General features: G+C 48.9%; 1 protein-coding gene across 3 annotated transcripts in view; it reads right to left on the bottom strand.

Annotated features, from left to right (window-relative positions):
* The window catches only part of LOC135509005 (contactin-1a-like), a 171,936-nt gene that overhangs the window by 79,811 nt on the left and 70,570 nt on the right, over nucleotides 1-21,555 (bottom strand). For all 3 annotated transcript variants that reach the window (XM_064929285.1, XM_064929287.1, XM_064929286.1), the window contains exons 2-3: nucleotides 7,961-8,098; nucleotides 6,562-6,600 (exon numbers count right to left, since the gene is read on the bottom strand). In XM_064929285.1, the coding sequence (XP_064785357.1) occupies nucleotides 6,562-6,600; nucleotides 7,961-8,018 (97 nt within the window). In that variant the 5' untranslated portion in view covers nucleotides 8,019-8,098. The remainder of the gene's footprint in view (nucleotides 1-6,561; nucleotides 6,601-7,960; nucleotides 8,099-21,555) is intronic.

Genomic DNA, 21,555 nt, shown 5'->3' with positions numbered 1-21,555 from the left:
CCTAAACAGCAGCTCCATAAGTTCACTACATAAATTCCCAACTGTTTCAAATGTTCAATCTCAGGCCTCCCCAATCACTACATAAATTCCCAACTGTTTCAAATGTTCAATCTCAGGCCTCCCCAATCACTACATAAATTCCCAACTGTTTCAAATGTTCAATCTCAGGCCTCCCCAATCACTACATAAATTCCCAACTGTTTCAAATGTTCAATCTCAGGCCTCCCCAATCACTACATAAATTCCCAACTGTTTCAAATGTTCAATCTCAGGCCTCCCCAATCACTACATAAATTCCCAACTGTTTCAAATGTTCAATCTCAGGCCTCCCCAATCACTACATAAATTCCCAACTGTTTCAAATGTTCAAACTCAGGCCTCCCCAATCACTACATAAATTCCCAAATTTCGCAACTGTTTCACATCTTCTTTCAGTTCAACAAGATCACTACACATCAATCACCAGGACAGCTTTATTGCAAACACATGCTTTACCCAAAACAGCTGCACTATCAGGTTACATAAGCACTCACTCCATAGTGTGAGAACATCCGGACAGGATGTACATACATGGGCATAACCATGTGACACATAAAATAGGTCAATCAATCACTTTCGGACAGAATCCATCTACTATATTTCTTTTAGAGTACATTGACAGCGCATAATAAATTACGAATTGCAGGTCTCTCACCCCGTCTATTGATAATTAGGAGGCCTCTTAATTAATAATTAGGAAGTTATCTTTGTGTGTGTGAAATTTTCTAAATGCACAACAAACGTGACCGGAGAATGAATGAATCTTAATAACGCTCAACGAGGGCTGTTATTTCTCTCTGTTCTTATTATTCAACCAAAAGCTGTGAAAACAACTTGTTCTACATATTCTGGTACTGTCCAGTGAATCAGCCTTTTCTTTCCGTACAAAGGACAAACGTTTCTCTTTGTTGGCAGAAAATCTTAATCAGGAAAGACACTCTCTCTTTATGGCCAAGCTCTGCTCAACTTTCATTTCCTCAATTACAACTTGATGGACTGCAGGACTTCCAAACATAATGCACTCATTCTATCTACAATAGCATAGCCAATGCATCCAGGTAGCTTCACTATTACCATTTCCTTTGCTACAGAGTAGGCCTATATACCCAATGGCAACATAATGTCTGACAGTACAAAACTTTCTGAACCCTGACCCTAAAATAAAGTCCCCATCATCACCGTAAGGTATTTTAAGCAGATCATCATGTATTTTTGCAGATGCACGTGGATTACCAGCGGCGACAGAAACCTCTACGGTTAAACGTTAACATGACGACGTTGCTATACACTTTGTCCTTTCCAGTCAACAACGATGAGAGGACATTCAGTCCTAAATAGTCCCCATATCCCCTACGTAGTGCACTTCTGTTGACCAAAGCCCTTTGGAGAATAGGGGGTCACAGGTCCCAGTCAGTGCCAGTCTGTTACCACCACCCTCAGGGACCATGCAAAGCCATGCAGCACGTGGGACTGAAGAGGACTGATTGGGGCCCAGTGGTCTTGACATACTTCCAAATCAAATCAAATGTCATTTGTCACATGCGCCGAATACAACCTTACCGTGAAAAGTTAATTACAAGCCCTTAACCAACAATGCAGTTCAAGAAATAGAGTCAATAAAATTTTAACTAAAGTAAAAAATAAAATAGAAAGTAACAATAAAATAACAATAACGAGGCTTTATACAGGGTGTTACGGTACCAAGTCAATGTGGAGGCTTTATACAGGGTGTTACGGTACCAAGTCAATGTGGAGGCTATATACAGGGTATTACAGTACAGAGTCAATGTGGAGGCTTTATACAGGGTGTACCAGTACCAAGTCAATGTGGAGGCTATATACAGGGTATTACGGTACAGAGTCAATGTGGAGGCTATATACAGGGTGTTACGGTACCAAGTCAATGTGGAGGCTATATACAGGGTGTTACGGTACCAAGTCAATGTGGAGGCTATATACAGGGTATTACGGTACAGAGTCAATGTGGAGGCTATATACAGGGTGTACCGGTACCAAGTCAATGTGGAGGCTTTATACAGGGTGTACCGGTACCAAGTCAATGTGGAGGCTATATACAGGGTGTTACGGTACCAAGTCAATGTGGAGGCTTTATACAGGGTGTACTGGTACCAAGTCAATGTGGAGGCTATATACAGGGTGTACCGGTACCAAGTCAATGTGGAGGCTATATACAGGGTATTACGGTACCAAGTCAATGTGGAGGCTTTATACAGGGTGTACCGGTACCAAGTCAATGTGGAGGCTTTATACAGGGTGTACCGGTACCAAGTCAATGTGGAGGCTATATACAGGGTATTACGGTACAGAGTCAATGTGGAGGCTTTATACAGGGTGTACCGGTACCAAGTCAATGTGGAGGCTTTATACAGGGTGTACCGGTACCAAGTCAATGTGGAGGCTATATACAGGGTATTACGGTACAGCGTCAATGTGGAGGCTTTATACAGGGTGTACCGGTACCAAGTCAATGTGGAGGCTATATACAGGGTGTACCGGTACCAAGTCAATGTGGAGGCTATATACAAGGGTGTACCGGTACCAAGTCAATGTGCAGGGGTACAGGTTAGTCAAGGTATTTTGTAGGTAGGGGTTAAAGTGACTATGCAAAGATAATAAACAACGAGTAGCAGCAGTGTGAAAATAAAAGCGGGGTGTCAATGTAATAGTCCGGATGGTGATTTTATTAATTGTTCAGCAGTCTTATGGCCTGGGGGTAGAAGCTGTTTAGAAGCCTCTTAGTCCTAGACTAGGCGTGCGGTAGCAGAGAGAACAGTCTATGACTTGGGTGACTGGAGTCTTTGACAATTTTTTGGGCTTTCTTCTGACACCTCCTGGTATAAAGGTCCTGGATGTCCTGTATGGCAGGAAGCTTGTCCCCAGTGATGTCCTGTATGGCAGGAAGCTTGGCCCCAGTGATGTCCTGTATGGCAGGAAGCTTGTCCCCGGTGATGTCCTGTATGGCAGGAAGCTTGGCCCCAGTGATGTCCTGTATGGCAGGAAGCTTGTCCCCAGTGATGTCCTGTATGGCAGGAAGCTTGTTCCCAGTGATGTCCTGTATGGCAGGAAGCTTGTCCCCAGTGATGTCCTGTATGGCAGGAAGCTTGGCCCCAGTGATGTCCTGTATGGCAGGAAGCTTGGCCCCAGTGATGTCCTGTATGGCAGGAAGCTTGTCCCCGGTGATGTCCTGTATGGCAGGAAGCTTGGCCCCAGTGATGTCCTGTATGGCAGGAAGCTTGTCCCCAGTGATGTCCTGTATGGCAGGAAGCTTGTCCCCAGTGATGTCCTGTATGGCAGGAAGCTTGCCCCAGTGATGTCCTGTATGGCAGGAAGCTTGGCCCCAGTGATGTCCTGTATGGCAGGAAGCTTGGCCCCAGTGATGTCCTGTATGGCAGGAAGCTTGTCCCCAGTGATGTCCTGTATGGCAGGAAGCTTGTTCCCAGTGATGTCCTGTATGGCAGGAAGCTTGTTCCCAGTGATGTCCTGTATGGCAGGAAGCTTGCCCCAGTGATGTCCTGTATGGCAGGAAGCTTGCCCCAGTGATGTCCTGTATGGCAGGAAGCTTGGCCCCAGTGATGTCCTGTATGGCAGGAAGCTTGTCCCCGGTGATGTCCTGTATGGCAGGAAGCTTGGCCCCAGTGATGTCCTGTATGGCAGGAAGCTTGTTCCCAGTGATGTCCTGTATGGCAGGAAGCTTGTCCCCGGTGATGTCCTGTATGGCAGGAAGCTTGCCCCCGGTGATGTCCTGTATGGCAGGAAGCTTGGCCCCAGTGATGTCCTGTATGGCAGGAAGCTTGTCCCCGGTGATGTCCTGTATGGCAGGAAGCTTGGCCCCAGTGATGTCCTGTATGGCAGGAAGCTTGTCCCCAGTGATATCCTGTATGGCAGGAAGCTTGTTCCCAGTGATGTCCTGTATGGCAGGAAGCTTGCCCCAGTGATGTCCTGTATGGCAGGAAGCTTGCCCCAGTGATGTCCTGTATGGCAGGAAGCTTGGCCCCAGTGATGTCCTGTATGGCAGGAAGCTTGTCCCCAGTGATGTCCTGTATGGCAGGAAGCTTGGCCCCAGTGATGTCCTGTATGGCAGGAAGCTTGTCCCCGGTGATGTCCTGTATGGCAGGAAGCTTGGCCCCAGTGATGTCCTGTATGGCAGGAAGCTTGTCCCCAGTGATGTCCTGTATGGCAGGAAGCTTGTTCCCAGTGATGTCCTGTATGGCAGGAAGCTTGTTCCCAGTGATATCCTGTATGGCAGGAAGCTTGTTCCCAGTGATGTCCTGTATGGCAGGAAGCTTGGCCCCAGTGATGTCCTGTATGGCAGGAAGCTTGGCCCCAGTGATGTCCTGTATGGCAGGAAGCTTGGCCCAAGTGATGTCCTGTATGGCAGGAAGCTTGCCCCAGTGATGTCCTGTATGGCAGGAAGCTTGTTCCCAGTGATGTCCTGTATGGCAGGAAGCTTGGCCCCAGTGATGTCCTGTATGGCAGGAAGCTTGGCCCCAGTGATGTCCTGTATGGCAGGAAGCTTGGCCCCAGTGATGTCCTGTATGGCAGGAAGCTTGGCCCCAGTGATGTCCTGTATGGCAGGAAGCTTGTCCTCAGTGATGTCCTGTATGGCAGGAAGCTTGGCCCCAGTGATGTACTGTGCCGTACACACTACATAGTTTATGGACTACATTATATGAGAGAGATGTGTATTATAAGTGCTGTGTATCACAGAAAGCATTGCAGTATTCTGGAGGGGCTGATTGATTTTGTACTACATCAGTTTTATCACTGTTTGCCAGAGCAGAGACTCACAAAAAAAAACGAATATCAAAATGAAGCAGGGACAAGAATATTTCCAGGTCAGTGAAGATAGATGCAGTAGGAAGTCTATACCATGTTTCCAACCCAGTTAGCTCTTACAACTATTTATTCATTCCCTGTCTTCACATTTGCCAGCTACACTTTCACATCTCATTGGCTGCAGATGTGACCGCGTCCATATTAGGAAGTCACCAGATTTCAGGCAAACTGTAATGAGTTTTGCCTGAAAACTGACGACTTCCTGATATGGATGCCGTTCGGCCACACTGGCAATGATCGAGGTTTCCTAAAACAAACGCAAGATTTCTCTAAAAATACAACTTTCCCCAGCTATGTTCTAATCTTGTAACTATCTATTAACAAGGTCTGGAGTGAGGGACACACAGGCTATGGTTTAACAAGGTCTGGAGTGAGGGACACAGGCTATGGTTTAACAAGGTCTGGAGTGAGGGAAACACAGGCTATGGTTTAACAAGGTCTGGAGTGAGGGACACACAGGCTATGGTTTAACAAGGTCTGGAGTGAGGGACACAGGCTATGGTTTAACAAGGTCTGGAGTGAGGGACACAGGCTATGGTTTAACAAGGTCTGGAGTGAGGGACACAGGCTATGGTTTAACAAGATCTGGAGTGAGGGACACACAGGCTATGGTTTAACAAGGTCTGGAGTGAGGGACACAGGCTATGGTTTAACAAGATCTGGAGTGAGGGACACACAGGCTATGGTTTAACAAGGTCTGGAGTGAGGGACACACAGGCTATGGTTTAACAAGGTCTGGAGTGAGGGACACAGGCTATGGTTTAACAAGGTCTGGAGTGAGGGACACACAGGCTATGGTTTAACAAGGTCTGGAGTGAGGGACACACAGGCTATGGTGTGTCTTCCAATGCTGTCTAAAAACATCCCAAAACAGAGGGTAATGTCAATTGCAACTACAACTACAAAATACCATTCCGCAAAGTTCAATCCAATGGAACGTCTCTTATCTTGGACTTCCTGGTCTTGACTTCCTGGTCTTTTTGGTCAAACAAAATGCTATTTGACAGAATATTCTACTACCTGAACGTGACCAATAAGAACACAGATGTTCCTTGTCTGTTTCTAAACGTTTCACTGCGTGTGCCTTTACTAAACAGGACCCGGATGCTGCTGTCAGGCAAAGGAAGGTCTCTGTTTTGTTCTTGACCCAGTGCATCTCAGAAGGCTCCTTGAATTGATGCCATAACAGTCAATGACTGAGGTGATAAGCAGTCAGGCTGGTGAGGAGCAACAGTCTGCCACCTAAAACATCTGTGGTGTTAAATTACTCTTCCGCTTCCAGTTTGGTCTTTCACATGACATACTGACTTAAATACTCATCCATTCACTCATGTCTCACAGATTCACAAAACATCTTGTGGTCTGGAGTCTAATGTTCATGGCACGCATGCTGTTCCCAACCAGCTGGTGGGGAAATACACTTGTAAACATATCAAGTCTCTTCTGAAGTAAACACTGAACCCCATTTGAACAGTCAATGTGCATATTGCTGTATGTTACAGGATTCTGGTTTTGGTGACATTGCAACATGTCCTCATTAGTCCAAACTGATCACACACACACACACACACACACACACACACACACACACACACACACACACACACACACACACACACACACACACACACACACACGCTCCATTGAGATGATCCATAGCGTTACCTGAGTAGAAGCCAGGTTCCCCTCTGAACACTGATGCATCTGGAGGAGAGGGAGGAGCAAGAGAAGAAGAGCTGTGTCAACATATTAATTTAGAGAGGGAGGAGCGACAGGAGAAGAGCTGTGTCAACATATTCATTTAGAGAGGGAGGAGCGACAGGAGGAGAAGAGCTGTGTCAAAATATTCATTTAGAGAGGGAGGAGCGACAGGAGAAGAAGAGCTGTGTCAACATATTCATTTAGAGAGGGAGGAGCGACAGGAGGAGAAGAGCTGTGTCAACATATTCATTTAGAGAGGGATGAGCGACAGGAGGAGAAGAGCTGTGTCAACATATTCATTTAGAGAGGGAGGAGCGACAGGAGGAGAAGAGCTGTGTCAACATATTCATTTAGAGAGGGAGGAGCGACAGGAGAAGAAGAGCTGTGTCAACATATTAATTTAGAGAGGGAGGAGCGACAGGAGGAGAAGAGCTGTGTCAATATATTCATTTAGAGAGGGAGGAGTGACAGGAGGAGGAGAGCTGTGTCAACATATTAATTTAGAGAGGGAGGAGCAACAGGAGGAGAAGGGCTGTGTCAATATATTCATTTAGAGCACACACGCACACACACACACTCACACACCCTGTTGCCATTGCCTTTGGGTGAAGTGGGAGGATGCCCCCCCCCCCCACACACACACGCAAACACACACACACACACACTCACACGCCCTGTTGCCATTGCCTTTGGGTGAAGTGGGTGGATGCCCCCCCCCCCCCCCCACACACACACACTCACACGCCCTGTTGCCATTGCCTTTGGGTGAAGTGGGAGGATGCCCCCCCACCCCCACACACACACGCAAACACACACACACACACACACACACACACACACACACTCACTTACACGCCCTGTTGCCATTGCCTTTGGGTGAAGTGGGAGGATGACTCACACACCTCCTATGAACAGATGTAATCTCCACCATCCCCAACTCTGTTTTAAGGAAATGTGTTGTGAAGTAGAGAGGAAGCCAGAGTCCAAACACCACATTCTTTGCTTCAGCTGAATTGAAATCTAAACTTTGAAGGAGGAGGTTTCAGACTGGTAATTTCAGCCCCCTTTTCTATATTTTCAGACAGGTAAATGTCATCCCTCTTTTCTATCTTTTCAGACAGGTTTATTTTCCAACTGTAAGAATTAGTCAAATTAAGATGCTACACCTGTAGTAGCTTTTTTCACATCATGCCGGCCTGAACCAAACTGTGCCAACTCTGACATGTTATTTTATTTTCAGTAAAGTTCCAGCTACCACGGTGTAGGCATAACCAGGCCCGCACAGTACAGCATGGTTTGGCTCGGCTCGGGTACAGTCCCGTAGTGAGAAAAGCCCCGAGTGTGACTACCATATGATACTCACCAGTAGAAGTGAGAGTCAGGGACAGGAGGCAGAGGAGGAGCACAGTGAAGTGCAGCATGTTGGTCTGTGTAGAACCCCCTGGAGGTGTTGATTAGAACCAAGCCGATGATGGAACATTAGCAGGACAGGATGTTTTTCCTGCAAGGCAGACAGAGAGACAGAGAGTGGAGAGACAGACTATAAATATCTGAGTCATGGTACAGCACATAATACCACTATAATGTGTCGTAACATTACATATGTGTTTCCATTACGAGGAGCGTTCTGTGATGTAGTGTAATTCGTCCTCAAAGAGACGTCATCAAAGTTACACGATTTTTAATTGCCGTAAGTAAGGTCAAGAAGGTATTAAAAAACATTGGGCAGCCATCCTCATAATCAACTTCTAAAGTCTAAACATAATGAACAGTACATTTTGACCTCTTTTTAGTAGGGCTGTGATTGTGTAGTGACCGAGCAGTTGAAATGTAAAGCAGTGACATTTCTCTAATTTAGCAGTTTAATCCACCAGACAGAGTGATGACATTCTCATTGGTCCGGCAAAACCAAACTACTGAGCACGGACATGAAGGACAAGCTTAAAGGAACATTCCAGTGCATCAAGCTGAATACGCTTGGCCTTGTTGGCATCAGGTCGAAATAGCTACTTCAGTAGACACAACAGTTCAACAGGGTATGAGAACAAAACACTAGATGTCAATTGGCTGGCTCAATAGACCTGCTAGGTGCTACCATTTCACACTGGAAGACCCAGGATAGAAAGAAGAAGAGGGCCCAATGGGGACGAAGAAGATGACGTTAGGTAAGAACACATGAGGTATTATGTAGCCTCCAATGTAGGGATGATATGAGTGAATTCATTGACTACGCTCCGTACTCTGGCATTGCCCTGACCATATAATAAAACACAGGCACAGTACAGCACTAGTACCGTTTCCATTATTCACGTCATTGGCCCTGAACAACAGTAATGACCATGTCAGCCTCCTAGGCACCACAGCAAGGGGTAAATACCACCAACAGGTTGAAAAACATCATGACTGAAAGGGTGACCGTTATCACAAGCAGCAACCCTCCCTGAGCGCTGATTTAGCTGAGTGGACACTCAAGACACTGCCCCCCAGACCAACAACAGAGTCGAACTGGAGGGGATTTCATCTTCACTGCACTCGTATCAACCCATCGTCAAGGAAACACAATACGACAAGCAACAGCTGTTTCAGCAACACTCTAGAATGGTGGTCCTCGGAGGCAGCGGAACGGCATCTTCCTGATGCTGCGTATCCCTGGAGACGTCTGCCATAGCGACAGATAGGCTCCAGGTAATGATGTTCACCACTACCCAGCAAACCAAAATTGGTTCTGGGAAGGTTCCAGAACATTTGTAAGGTCGCGGCAAATGTTCTCATAACACAAAAAAATGTTGAAAATAGAATGTTTGCATAAAACATTTGCCTGATGTTACTATAATGTTCCTAGAACACATTTAATCTGTTATTTAAATGTTCCCCGAATGTTTCATTAGGTTGTGGGAACATTGTGGGGACATCACAAAAATATTTGTTCCCAAAACATAAAAACTGTCCAGCTGTGTAGATGATTCTACAATGTTTCTTTTCAGTGCAAAAAACATTCACCTGATGTTACAAGAACGTTCCCAGAACACGTTGTATGCTCTCTAAAAGGTTTCCAGAACACATTGTATGTTCTCTAAAAGGTTCCCAGAACACGTTGTATGTTCTCTAAAAGGTTTCCAGAACACATTGTGTGTTCTCTAAAAAGTTTCCAGAAAACATTGCGTGTTCTCTAAAAGGTTCCCAGAACACGTTGTATGTTCTCTAAAAGGTTTCCAGAACACGTTGTATGTTCTCTAAAAGGTTTCCCGAGCACGTTGTATGTTCTCTAAAAGGTTTCCAGAACACGTTGTGTGTTCTCTAAAAGTTTTCCAGAACACGTTGTATGTTCTCTAAAAGGTTTCCAGAACACGTTGTGTGTTCTCTATAAGGTTTCCAGAACACATTGTATGTTCTCTAAAAAGTTTCCCGAACACATTGTGTGTTCTCTAAATGGTTCCCAGAACATGTTGTATGTTCCCTAAAAGGTTTCCAGAACACATTGTATGATCTCTAAAAGGTTTCCAGAACAAATTGTATGTTCTCTAAAAGGTTTCCAGAACACTTTGTATGTTCTCTAAAAGGTTTCCAGAACACGTTGTATGTTCTCTAAAAGGCTTCCAGAACACGTTGTATGTTCTCTAAAAGGTTTCCAGAACAGTGCTAACCCTAATGCCTAACCCTAACCTTAAATTAAGACCAAAAAACACATCTTTGTTATCATGAAATTTGACAATATAGACAATTTTGACTTTGCAGTTGGCCTATCTAAAGGGAAATTGCTCAGATCTACCTTCAGGACAAAACTCATGACAATAACCGTCAACCTGCTGACATCAGTTGGAGGAATGGAGAGGAAACATGCTAAGGTCATCAAACACTCCCTCTATGCCTCATCTAACACTGACCAGGACTAAATGGGATTAACGGGTCTGATATGAGAGGCTATGAATCACACAGATGCAGAGGAGACAAGTCTTACCCCTCAGATTATTTTCAGCAGCGGTGGCAAGGAGATAGCGTGGGAGGGGCATTGTCAATGGGCGTGGTCAAAAATGTTAGAGGGGAGGGAGAACTTCACAGATCGTCATTGTAAAGGGTTTAAACACGGTTTCCCATGAACCATAAACAATTAATGAACATACATCTGTGGAGCGGTCGTTAAGACACTAACAGCTTACAGACGGTAGGCAATTAAGGTCACAGTTATAAAAACTTAGGACACTAAAAATAGGCCTTTCTACCTTTCTAAAAACACCAAAAGAAAGATACCCGAGTTACACCAGGAACGCACAATCGCTCCATCAGTGCTCAGACTGTCCGCAATAGACTGAGAGAGGCTGGCTGAGGGCTTTTAGGCCTATTGTAAGGCAGGTCCTCACCCGACATCACCGGCAACAATGTCGCCTATGGGAACAAACCCACCATCGCTGGACCAGACAGGACTGGCAAAAAGTGCTCTTCATTGACGAGTCGTGGTTTTGTCTCAACAGGGGTGATGGTTGGATTTGTGTTTTTCGTCGAAGAAATTAGTGTTACACCGAGGCCTGTACTCCGGAGCGGAATCGATTTGGAGGTGGAGGGTCCGTCATGGTCTGGGGCGGTGTGTCACAGCATCATCGGACTGAGCTTGTTGTCATTGCAGGCAATCTCAACACTGTGCGTTACAGGGAGGACATCCTCCTCCCTCATGTGGTACCCTTCCTGCAGGCTCATCCTGACATGACCCTCCAGAATGCCAATGCCACCAGCCATACTGCTCGTTCTGTGCGTGATTTCCTGCAAGACAGGAATGTCAGTGTTCTGTCATGGCCAACGAAGAGCCCGGATCTCAATCCCATTAAGCACGTCTGGGACCTGTTGGATCGGAGGGTTAGGGCTAGGGCCATTCCCCCCAGAAATGTCCGGGAACTTGCAGGTGCCTTGGTGGAAGAGTGGGGTAACATCTCACAACAAGAACTGGCAAATCTGGTGCAGTCTATGAGGAGGAGATGCACTGCAGTACATAATGCAGCTGGTGGCCACACCAGATACTGACTGTTACTTTTGACCCCCCCCCCCCCCCCCTTTGTTCAGGGACACATTATTCACATGTCTGTGGAACTTGTTCAGTTTATGTCTCAGTTGTTGAATCTTGTTATGTTCATACAAATATTTACGCATGTTAAGTTTGCTGAAAATAAACGCAGTTGACAGTGAGAGGACATTTTTTTGTTGTTGCTGAGTTTAGATATATATTTTTTTAAATCACACACACACACACACACACACACACACGCACACACGCACACACACACACACGCACACTCCATTGAGATGATGACATAATTCTTGAGCTTTACAGCTGGAGAAATGAAACAAAGAGGGGATTTCATTTTCACTGGACTCGTATCCTAGCAACCCATTTCAGAGGGAGCAGTTGTGTGTTTGCAGGGACCTCTTGTGACTGTGAATAAAAACTATGCAAACACTAATTTAAAGACCAGAACGCCATAGGTTGGGGACCAGGACCTGTATTCATAAAGCATATCAGAGTAGCAGTGCTGATCTAGGATCAGGTCCCCATGTCCATGTCATCTGATGTATTATGATCTGAAAGAGTAAACTGATCCTACAGCCCCAGGTCATTAATTCCAGGCCAACTACAAAACAAGACGATACAGTAAAAGGCTCTCAACAGCTAGTACAACAACCCAGAGACTCTCATACACTGCAAACAGCTGGGATCCTGCTTTTTACAACATTATTAAGGTAGGAATCATGAATTTAAGAAGTGCACATACAGATATGATATCTTAATTTGATCACTCTGTTGTCACAGAGAATTTTCCTACACAGCAGGAAATTATAATTCTAGTGTATCTGAGGTTTAAAAAGGCTTTCAAATTTCAGACTTGATTTATCCTAACTAAAAATGTATCAACCCCTACAAAAAATATCCCTTAGTTATAATCAACATAATCATTCACATTTCTTGTTTCTGCAGGATAAATCTCCTGCTGTGAGAAACTGGTCAAATTAAGATAGCACATCTGTAGGAGAGGATATGTAGTGCATCTTGTAGAATACAGTATAATCGATCAAATACATATTTCACATATACAGTATCCTGTACCTATTACAGCCTCAAATACATTTCAAGTTCTAAACAGACATCTAAGGGCTGGCTTCTACCTTTCTCTTTCTATGAAAGGTGTCCTGGGGAATGTACTGTAGAATCAAAGAGACAGCAGAGGAACAGCAGAGGAACAGCAGAGGAACAGCAGACAGGGTCGTGAATCTAATAATCAGTAATAATGTGGTCTGGTCACCTCAGGCTCCAGGTTCCTCTATTGCACCAGTCTGAATGCACCTGATGAGGGAAGCTCACTTCCCTCACGCTAAATCACCAGCCAGGGACCAGGAACCAGGGACCAGGACCCAGGGACTAGGGACCAGGGACTAGTGAAAAGGGACTAGTGACCAGGAACCTGGGACTAGTGACCAGAGACCAGGGACTAGTGACCAGAGACCAGGAACTAGTGACCAGGGACCAGGAACCAGGGACCAGGACCCAGGGACCAGGGACCAGGGACTAGTGAAAAGGGACTGGTGACCAGGAACCAGGGACTAGTGACCAGAGACCAGGGACTAGTGACCAGGGACTAGTGAAAAGGGACTAGTGACCAGGAACCTGGGACTAGTGAAAAGGGACTAGTGACCAGGAACCAGGGACTAGTGACCAGAGACCAGGGACTAGTGACCAGGGACTAGTGAAAAGGGACTAGTGACCAGGAACCAGGGACTAGTGACCAGAGACCAGGGACTAGTGACCAGGGACCAGGAACTAGTGACCAGGGACTAGTGAAAAGGGACTAGTGACCAGGAACCAGGGACTAGTGACCAGAGACCAGGGACTAGTGACCAGGGACCAGGGACTAGTGACCAGGGACCAGGGACTAGTGACCAGGGACCAGGGACTAGTGACCAGGGACTAGTGACCAGGGACCAGGGACTAGTGACCAGGGAGCAGGGACTAGTGACCAGGGACCAGGGACTAGTGACCAGGGACCAGGACCCAGGGACTAGTGACCAGGGACCAGGGACTAGTGACCAGAGACCAGGGACTAGTGACCAGGGACCAGTGACCAGGGACCAGGGACTAGTGACCAGGGACCAGGGACTAGTGACCAGGGACTAGTGACCAGGGACTAGTGACCAGGGACCAGGGACTAGTGACCAGGGACCAGGGACTAGTGACCAGGGACTAGTGACCAGGGACCAGGGACTAGTGACCAGGGACCAGGGACTAGTGACCAGGGACCAGGACCCAGGGACTAGTGACCAGGGACCAGGGACTAGTGACCAGGGACCAGGGACTAGTGACCAGAGACCAGGGACTAGTGACCAGGGACCAGTGACCAGGGACCAGGGACTAGTGACCAGGGACCAGGAACTAGTGACCAGGGACCAGGGACTAGTGACCAGGGACTAGTGACCAGGGACCAGGGACTAGTGACCAGGGACCAGGGACTAGTGACCAGGGACCAGGGACTAGTGACCAGGGACCAGGACCCAGGGACTAGTGACCAGGGACCAGGACCCAGGGACCAGGACCCAGGGACTAGTGACCAGGGACTAGTGACCAGAGACCAGGGACTAGTGACCAGGGACCAGGGACTAGTGACCAGGGACCAGGGACTAGTGACCAGGGACCAGGAACTAGTGACCAGGGACCAGGGACTAGTGACCAGGGACTAGTGACCAGGGACTAGTGACCAGGGACCAGGGACTAGTGACCAGGGACCAGGGACTAGTGACCAGGGACCAGGGACTAGTGACCAGGGACTAGTGACCAGGGACCAGGGACTAGTGACCAGGGACTAGTGACCAGGGACCAGGGACTCGTGACCAGGGACTAGTGACCAGGGTCCAGGGTCTAGTGACCAGGGACTAGTGACCAGGGACCAGTGACCAGGGACTAGTGACCAGGGACTAGTGACCAGGGACTAGTGACCAGGGACCAGGGACTAGTGACCAGGGACTAGTGACCAGGGACCAGGGACTCGTGACCAGGGACTAGTGACCAGGGTCCAGGGACTAGTGACCAGGGACTAGTGACCAGGGACTAGTGACCAGGGACTAGTGACCAGGGACCAGTGACCAGGGACTAGTGACCAGGGACTAGTGACCAGGGACCAGTGACCAGGGACTAGTGACCAGGGACTAGTGACCAGGGACCAGGGACTAGTGACCAGGGACTAGTGACCAGGGACCAGGGACTAGTGACCAGGGACTAGTGACCAGGGACCAGGGACTCGTGACCAGGGACTAGTGACCAGGGTCCAGGGACTAGTGACCAGGGACTAGTGACCAGGGACTAGTGACCAGGGACCAGTGACCAGGGACTAGTGACCAGGGACCAGGGACCAGTGACCAGGGACTAGTGACCAGGGACCAGTGACCAGGGACTAGTGACCAGGGACTAGTGACCAGGGACTAGTGACCAGGGACCAGGGACTAGTGACCAGGGACCAGGAACTAGTGACCAGGGACTAGTGAAAAGGGACTAGTGACCAGGAACCAGGGACTAGTGACCAGAGACCAGGGACTAGTGACCAGGGACCAGGGACTAGTGACCAGGGACCAGGGACTAGTGACCAGGGACCAGGGACTAGTGACCAGGGACTAGTGACCAGGGACCAGGGACTAGTGACCAGGGAGCAGGGACTAGTGACCAGGGACTAGTGACCAGGGACCAGGACCCAGGGACTAGTGACCAGGGACCAGGGACTAGTGACCAGAGACCAGGGACTAGTGACCAGGGACCAGTGACCAGGGACCAGGGACTAGTGACCAGGGACCAGGGACTAGTGACCAGGGACTAGTGACCAGGGACTAGTGACCAGGGACCAGGGACTAGTGACCAGGGACCAGGGACTAGTGACCAGGGACTAGTGACCAGGGACCAGGGACTAGTGACCAGGGAGCAGGGACTAGTGACCAGGGACCAGGGACTAGTGACCAGGGACCAGGACCCAGGGACTAGTGACCAGGGACCAGGGACTAGTGACCAGAGACCAGGGACTAGTGACCAGGGACCAGGGACCAGGGACCAGGGACTAGTGACCAGGGACTAGTGACCAGGGACCAGGGACTAGTGACCAGGGACCAGGGACTAGTGACCAGGGACCAGGGACTAGTGACCAGGGACCAGGACCCAGGGACTAGTGACCAGGGACCAGGACCCAGGGACCAGGACCCAGGGACTAGTGACCAGGGACTAGTGACCAGAGACCAGGGACTAGTGACCAGGGACTAGTGACCAGGGACCAGGGACTAGTGACCAGGGACCAGGAACTAGTGACCAGGGACCAGGGACTAGTGACCAGGGACTAGTGACCAGGGACCAGGAACTAGTGACCAGGGACCAGGGACTAGTGACCAGGGACTAGTGACCAGGGACTAGTGACCAGGGACTAGTGACCAGGGACCAGGGACTAGTGACCAGGGACCAGGGACTAGTGACCAGGGACCAGGGACTAGTGACCAGGGACTAGTGACCAGGGACCAGGGACTAGTGACCAGGGACTAGTGACCAGGGACCAGGGACTAGTGACCAGGGACCAGGACCCAGGGACTAGTGACCAGGGACCAGGGACTAGTGACCAGAGACCAGGGACTAGTGACCAGGGACCAGGGACCAGGGACCAGGGACTAGTGACCAGGGACTAGTGACCAGGGACCAGGGACTAGTGACCAGGGACCAGGGACTAGTGACCAGGGACCAGGGACTAGTGACCAGGGACCAGGACCCAGGGACTAGTGACCAGGGACCAGGACCCAGGGACCAGGACCCAGGGACTAGTGACCAGGGACTAGTGACCAGAGACCAGGGACTAGTGACCAGGGACTAGTGACCAGGGACCAGGGACTAGTGACCAGGGACCAGGAACTAGTGACCAGGGACCAGGGACTAGTGACCAGGGACTAGTGACCAGGGACCAGGAACTAGTGACCAGGGACCAGGGACTAGTGACCAGGGACTAGTGACCAGGGACTAGTGACCAGGGACTAGTGACCAGGGACCAGGGACTAGTGACCAGGGACCAGGGACTAGTGACCAGGGACCAGGGACTAGTGACCAGGGACTAGTGACCAGGGACCAGGGACTAGTGACCAGGGACTAGTGACCAGGGACCAGGGACTCGTGACCAGGGACTAGTGACCAGGGTCCAGGGTCTAGTGACCAGGGACTAGTGACCAGGGACCAGTGACCAGGGACTAGTGACCAGGGACTAGTGACCAGGGACTAGTGACCAGGGACTAGTGACCAGGGACCAGGGACTAGTGACCAGGGACTAGTGACCAGGGACCAGGGACTCGTGACCAGGGACTAGTGACCAGGGTCCAGGGACTAGTGACCAGGGACTAGTGACCAGGGACTAGTGACCAGGGACTAGTGACCAGGGACCAGTGACCAGGGACTAGTGACCAGGGACTAGTGACCAGGGACCAGTGACCAGGGACTAGTGACCAGGGACTAGTGACCAGGGACCAGGGACTAGTGACCAGGGACTAGTGACCAGGGACCAGGGACTAGTGACCAGGGACTAGTGACCAGGGACCAGGGACTCGTGACCAGGGACTAGTGACCAGGGTCCAGGGACTAGTGACCAGGGACTAGTGACCAGGGACTAGTGACCAGGGACCAGTGACCAGGGACTAGTGACCAGGGACCAGGGACCAGTGACCAGGGACTAGTGACCAGGGACCAGTGACCAGGGACTAGTGACCAGGGACTAGTGACCAGGGACTAGTGACCAGGGACCAGGGACCAGGATTTATACCGTGGTCGTTCTGAGAACATTTCATATCATCTCCCAACTCTAAATGTTGTGGTAAATAAAGGCTGAAGGAAACAAATATTGATTGGACTGAATAGAAAGGAGACAAACGCTGTCAAGCTGTGCTTACTAACGGCCCTGCTACACTAACGGCCCTGCTACACTAACGGCCCTGCTACACTAACGGCCCTGCTACACTAACGGCCCTGCTACACTAACGGCCCTGCTACACTAACGGCCCTGCTACACTAACGGCCCTGCTACACTAACGGCCCTGCTACACTAATGGCCCTGCTACACTAACGGCCCTGCTACACTAACAGCCCTGCTACACTAACAGCCCTGCTACACTAACGGCCCTGCTACACTAACGGCCCTGCGACATTGAGGAAACACTTTCTTTGAAATCAATGAAAGATGCTATACTGTCCGTGTTGCGTCAAATCATAATCAAAGTTTATTGGTCGCATACACAGATTTGCAGATGTTATCACAGGTGCAGTGAAATGCTTGTGTTTCTAGCTCCAACAGTGCAGTAATACCTAATGCTTGTGTTTCTAGCTCTAACAGTGCAGTAATACCTAGCTAAATGTTTGTGTTTCTAGCTCCAACAGTGCAGTAATACCTAGCAATATAAATACATTAAAAACACGATACACATATAATTTGAAAAAAATAAGTTTTAGAGCGAGCAATGTCAGAGACATATATAATACACTACCGTTCAAGTTTGGGGTCACTTAGAAATGTCCTTGTTTTTGAAAGAAAATGCATTTTTTTGTCCACTAAAATAACATCAAGCTGATCAGAAATAATGTAGACATTGTTAATGTTGTAAATGACTACTGTAGCTGGCGTACAGAGGCCCATTATCAGCAACCATCACCCCTGTGTTCCAATGGCACATTGTGTTAACTAATCCAAGTTTATACTTTTTAAAAGACTAACTGATCATTAGAAAACCCTTTTGCAATTATGTTAGCACAGCTGAAAACTGTAAAACTGGCCTTTTGACTAGTTGAGTATCTGGAGCATCAGCATTTGTCGGATCGATTACAGGCTCAAAATGGCCAGAAACAAAGCACTTCTGAAACTCGTCAGTCTATTCTTGTTCTGAGAAATGAAGGCTATTCCATGCGAGAAATTGCCAAGAAACTGAAGATCTCGTACAACGTTATGTACTACTCCCTTCACAGAACAGCGCAAACTCGCTCTAACCACAATAGAAAGAGGAGTGAGAGGCTTCCGTGCACAATTGAGCAAGTGGACAAGTACATTAGAGTGTCTAGTTTGAGAAACAGACGCCTCACAAGTCCTCAACTGGCAGCTCCATTAAATAGTACCTGCAAAACACCAGTCAACAGTGAAGAGGTGACTCTGGAATGCTGGCCTTCTAGGCAGAGTTCCTCTGTCCAGTGTCTGTGTTCTTTTGCCCATCTTAATATTTTATTTTTATTGGCCAGTCTGAGATATGGCTTTTTCTTTGCAACTCTGCCTAGAAGGCCAGCATCGTTTTCCTCAAAGCAGCCAAAAAAGGTGTTAAGCTTGTCCGGGAGCGAGGGGTCAGTATCCGGGAGCGAGGGGTCGGTGTCCGGGAGCGAGGGGTCGGTGTCCGGGAGCGAGGGGTAGGTGTCCGGGAGAGAGGGGTCGGTGTGTCCGGGAGCGAGGGGTCAGTGTGTCCGGGAGCGAGGCGTCGGTGTCCGGGAGCGAGGGGTCGGTGTCCGGGAGCGAGGCGTCGGTGTGTCCGGGAGCGAGGGGTCGGTGTCCGGGAGCGAGGCGTCGGTGTGTCCGGGAGCGAGGGGTCGGTGTCCGGGAGAGAGGGGTCGGTGTGTCCGGGAGCGAGGGGTCAGTGTGTCCGGGAGCGAGGCGTCGGTGTCCGGGAGAGAGGGGTCGGTGTGTCCGGGAGCGAGGGGTCAGTGTGTCCGGGAGCGAGGCGTCGGTGTCCGGGAGCGAGGGGTCGGTGTCCGGGAGCGAGGCGTCGGTGTGTCCGGGAGCGAGGGGTCGGTGTCCGGGAGCGAGGGGTCAGTGTGTCCGGGAGCGAGGCGTCGGTGTCCGGGAGCGAGGGGTCGGTGTCCGGGAGCGAGGCGTCGGTGTGTCCGGGAGCGAGGGGTCGGTGTCCGGGAGCGAGGCGTCGGTGTGTCCGGGAGCGAGGGGTCGGTGTCCGGGAGCGAGGGGTCGGTGTCCGGGAGAGAGGGGTCGGTGTGTCCGGGAGCGAGGCGTCGGTGTCCGGGACGTGGCTGGCTTTCCCTTTATGATCTCTGTGATTGTCTGCAGTCCCTGCCACATACGTCTCATGTCTGAGCCGTTGAATTGCGACTCCACTTTGTCCCTGTGCTGTTGTTTTGCTTCTTTGCATTACGCAGGTCGTAGCTGGTCTGTTTGTACCCGTCCATGTTCCCAGTCACCTTGCCAGTGACACAACACTGATGATGACGCGTGTAACGTAGCTGACTTGGAGGTCTCATTAACCAGTAGTCTAATTCTGATCTAATAGGTCTCTCTTTCCCCACTGTGTTTACCACCTGCCAACAGTGTTTTAATGCTGAGTCACTGCTATTCATCTATCCACTAGAAGTGTAAAAATGTGCATAAATATGTCGAGATAGACCATGGCGAGACCCAGACAATTAAAAAACCTTCAGACTGGACTGGAGTATTACAAGACTGCAGTACAGCACCTGCCAACAGTGTTTTAATGCTGAATCACTGTTATTCCTCTACCCGCTAGCAGTGTTACATATCATAGCCTTCCCCTATGAATTATTCATCAAAGATAATTGACTTGTGAATATAGAATGGCCAACAGACGATATAAATGTGGCCTCCTGAGAAACCACTACATCTCCCCGATGAATCCTCGATAGGCTTCATATTTATTTCCTGGTTTCCACTGCTCCCATCTCTTTACATACACCATCCTGTAGCACAGGGAAGCATCTCCCAATGGACCCACTGACTGGTGGATTCTACTAAAAGAGGAGAGGAGGTACAGACACAGCCCATCCAACCCTATTAGACTGGAGACAGAACAGCACAGTGTCTGCAGATAGAGCTTCACCCTGGCCCACACGGTCTGCTGAGAACCCTTGTCGCTCTGACAACAGGGTCTATTTGTTGGGTGAGGAAATAGATGCCGTGCCCGTTTGGTTCTCTGTAAAAGCTGGTTCTGTTGCCAACGTTTTGCTACGCTGTGCGCTAATGAAGATGACCGAGACTTGGCAGATCAATTCTAGCTACCTGCAATCCTACTTACCACTTGTAAAAATTACTAGCCAATCTATTAAATTAAGCAGAAACCTGTCAGTGGATAGAGAAGACAAAGACCCATAATGCTAGAGTAATAACCCTATAATTTCAACCCGTCAAGACAATCAACTGGATTGTTGATTTGATTGGGACGTTCATGGCAATAACTGTTTTGCTTTGTCCTCTGCGTAGGTCTAGCTTATGGTACGGCAAGGTACACGTCCTAGTGACTAGACTAGTGCAAAGAATGCCCCACACAGCAGGCATAGTGTTGGGATGTATATCCTATCGTAGACTGGCCCAGTCATGCTCCATTCTCTGTGCCGCTCACTCTCTCCAGTCTCCACGACTTGTCACACTAATGTAATGTAAGCTGCTTATCCTGCTCTTCCAGTCAACAAAATGCCTTTAGGGTCACAAAGGCTACGCACACCAGCTGACCAATATATCAATAACGCCAGCGCAATCATTCATTCAATTCATGCCATGCATTTAAGCTTCAGGCGGGTCTAGGCTATGCATAAATCACATAGGCCTATTCATGCTCTGCAGTCATCACTAACAATAGCTCTGCCCTGATACATGGCTGTAGACTGCTCTGCTAGGAAGTATCAAGACTGCCGGTGTGCAGGTGTTTTCCTTTTTATTATGTGGACTCCACTACAGTCTTGTCTCAGGGCAACACTAAGCTATGCTATTTACAAATAGATTGAGAAGGTCAGATACTGTATCTATCAGTGAAAATATGATTATTTAAAATTATTTTTTATTTAACCTTTATTTTATCTGGAGTCATACTTGAAGGGTATAGTATCATGTTAGTGTATTTACAATAGTTTATATTCCATGACATTTTTTCCAGTAAACAGGAATCTGAGCCACAGGCATGTGATAAACATGTTTCTTTATG

Source organism: Oncorhynchus masou, chromosome 22 (genome assembly GCF_036934945.1).
Source record: "Oncorhynchus masou masou isolate Uvic2021 chromosome 22, UVic_Omas_1.1, whole genome shotgun sequence".
Lineage (NCBI taxonomy): Eukaryota > Metazoa > Chordata > Actinopteri > Salmoniformes > Salmonidae > Oncorhynchus > Oncorhynchus masou.
This window is presented reverse-complemented; position numbering and strand designations above follow the sequence as displayed.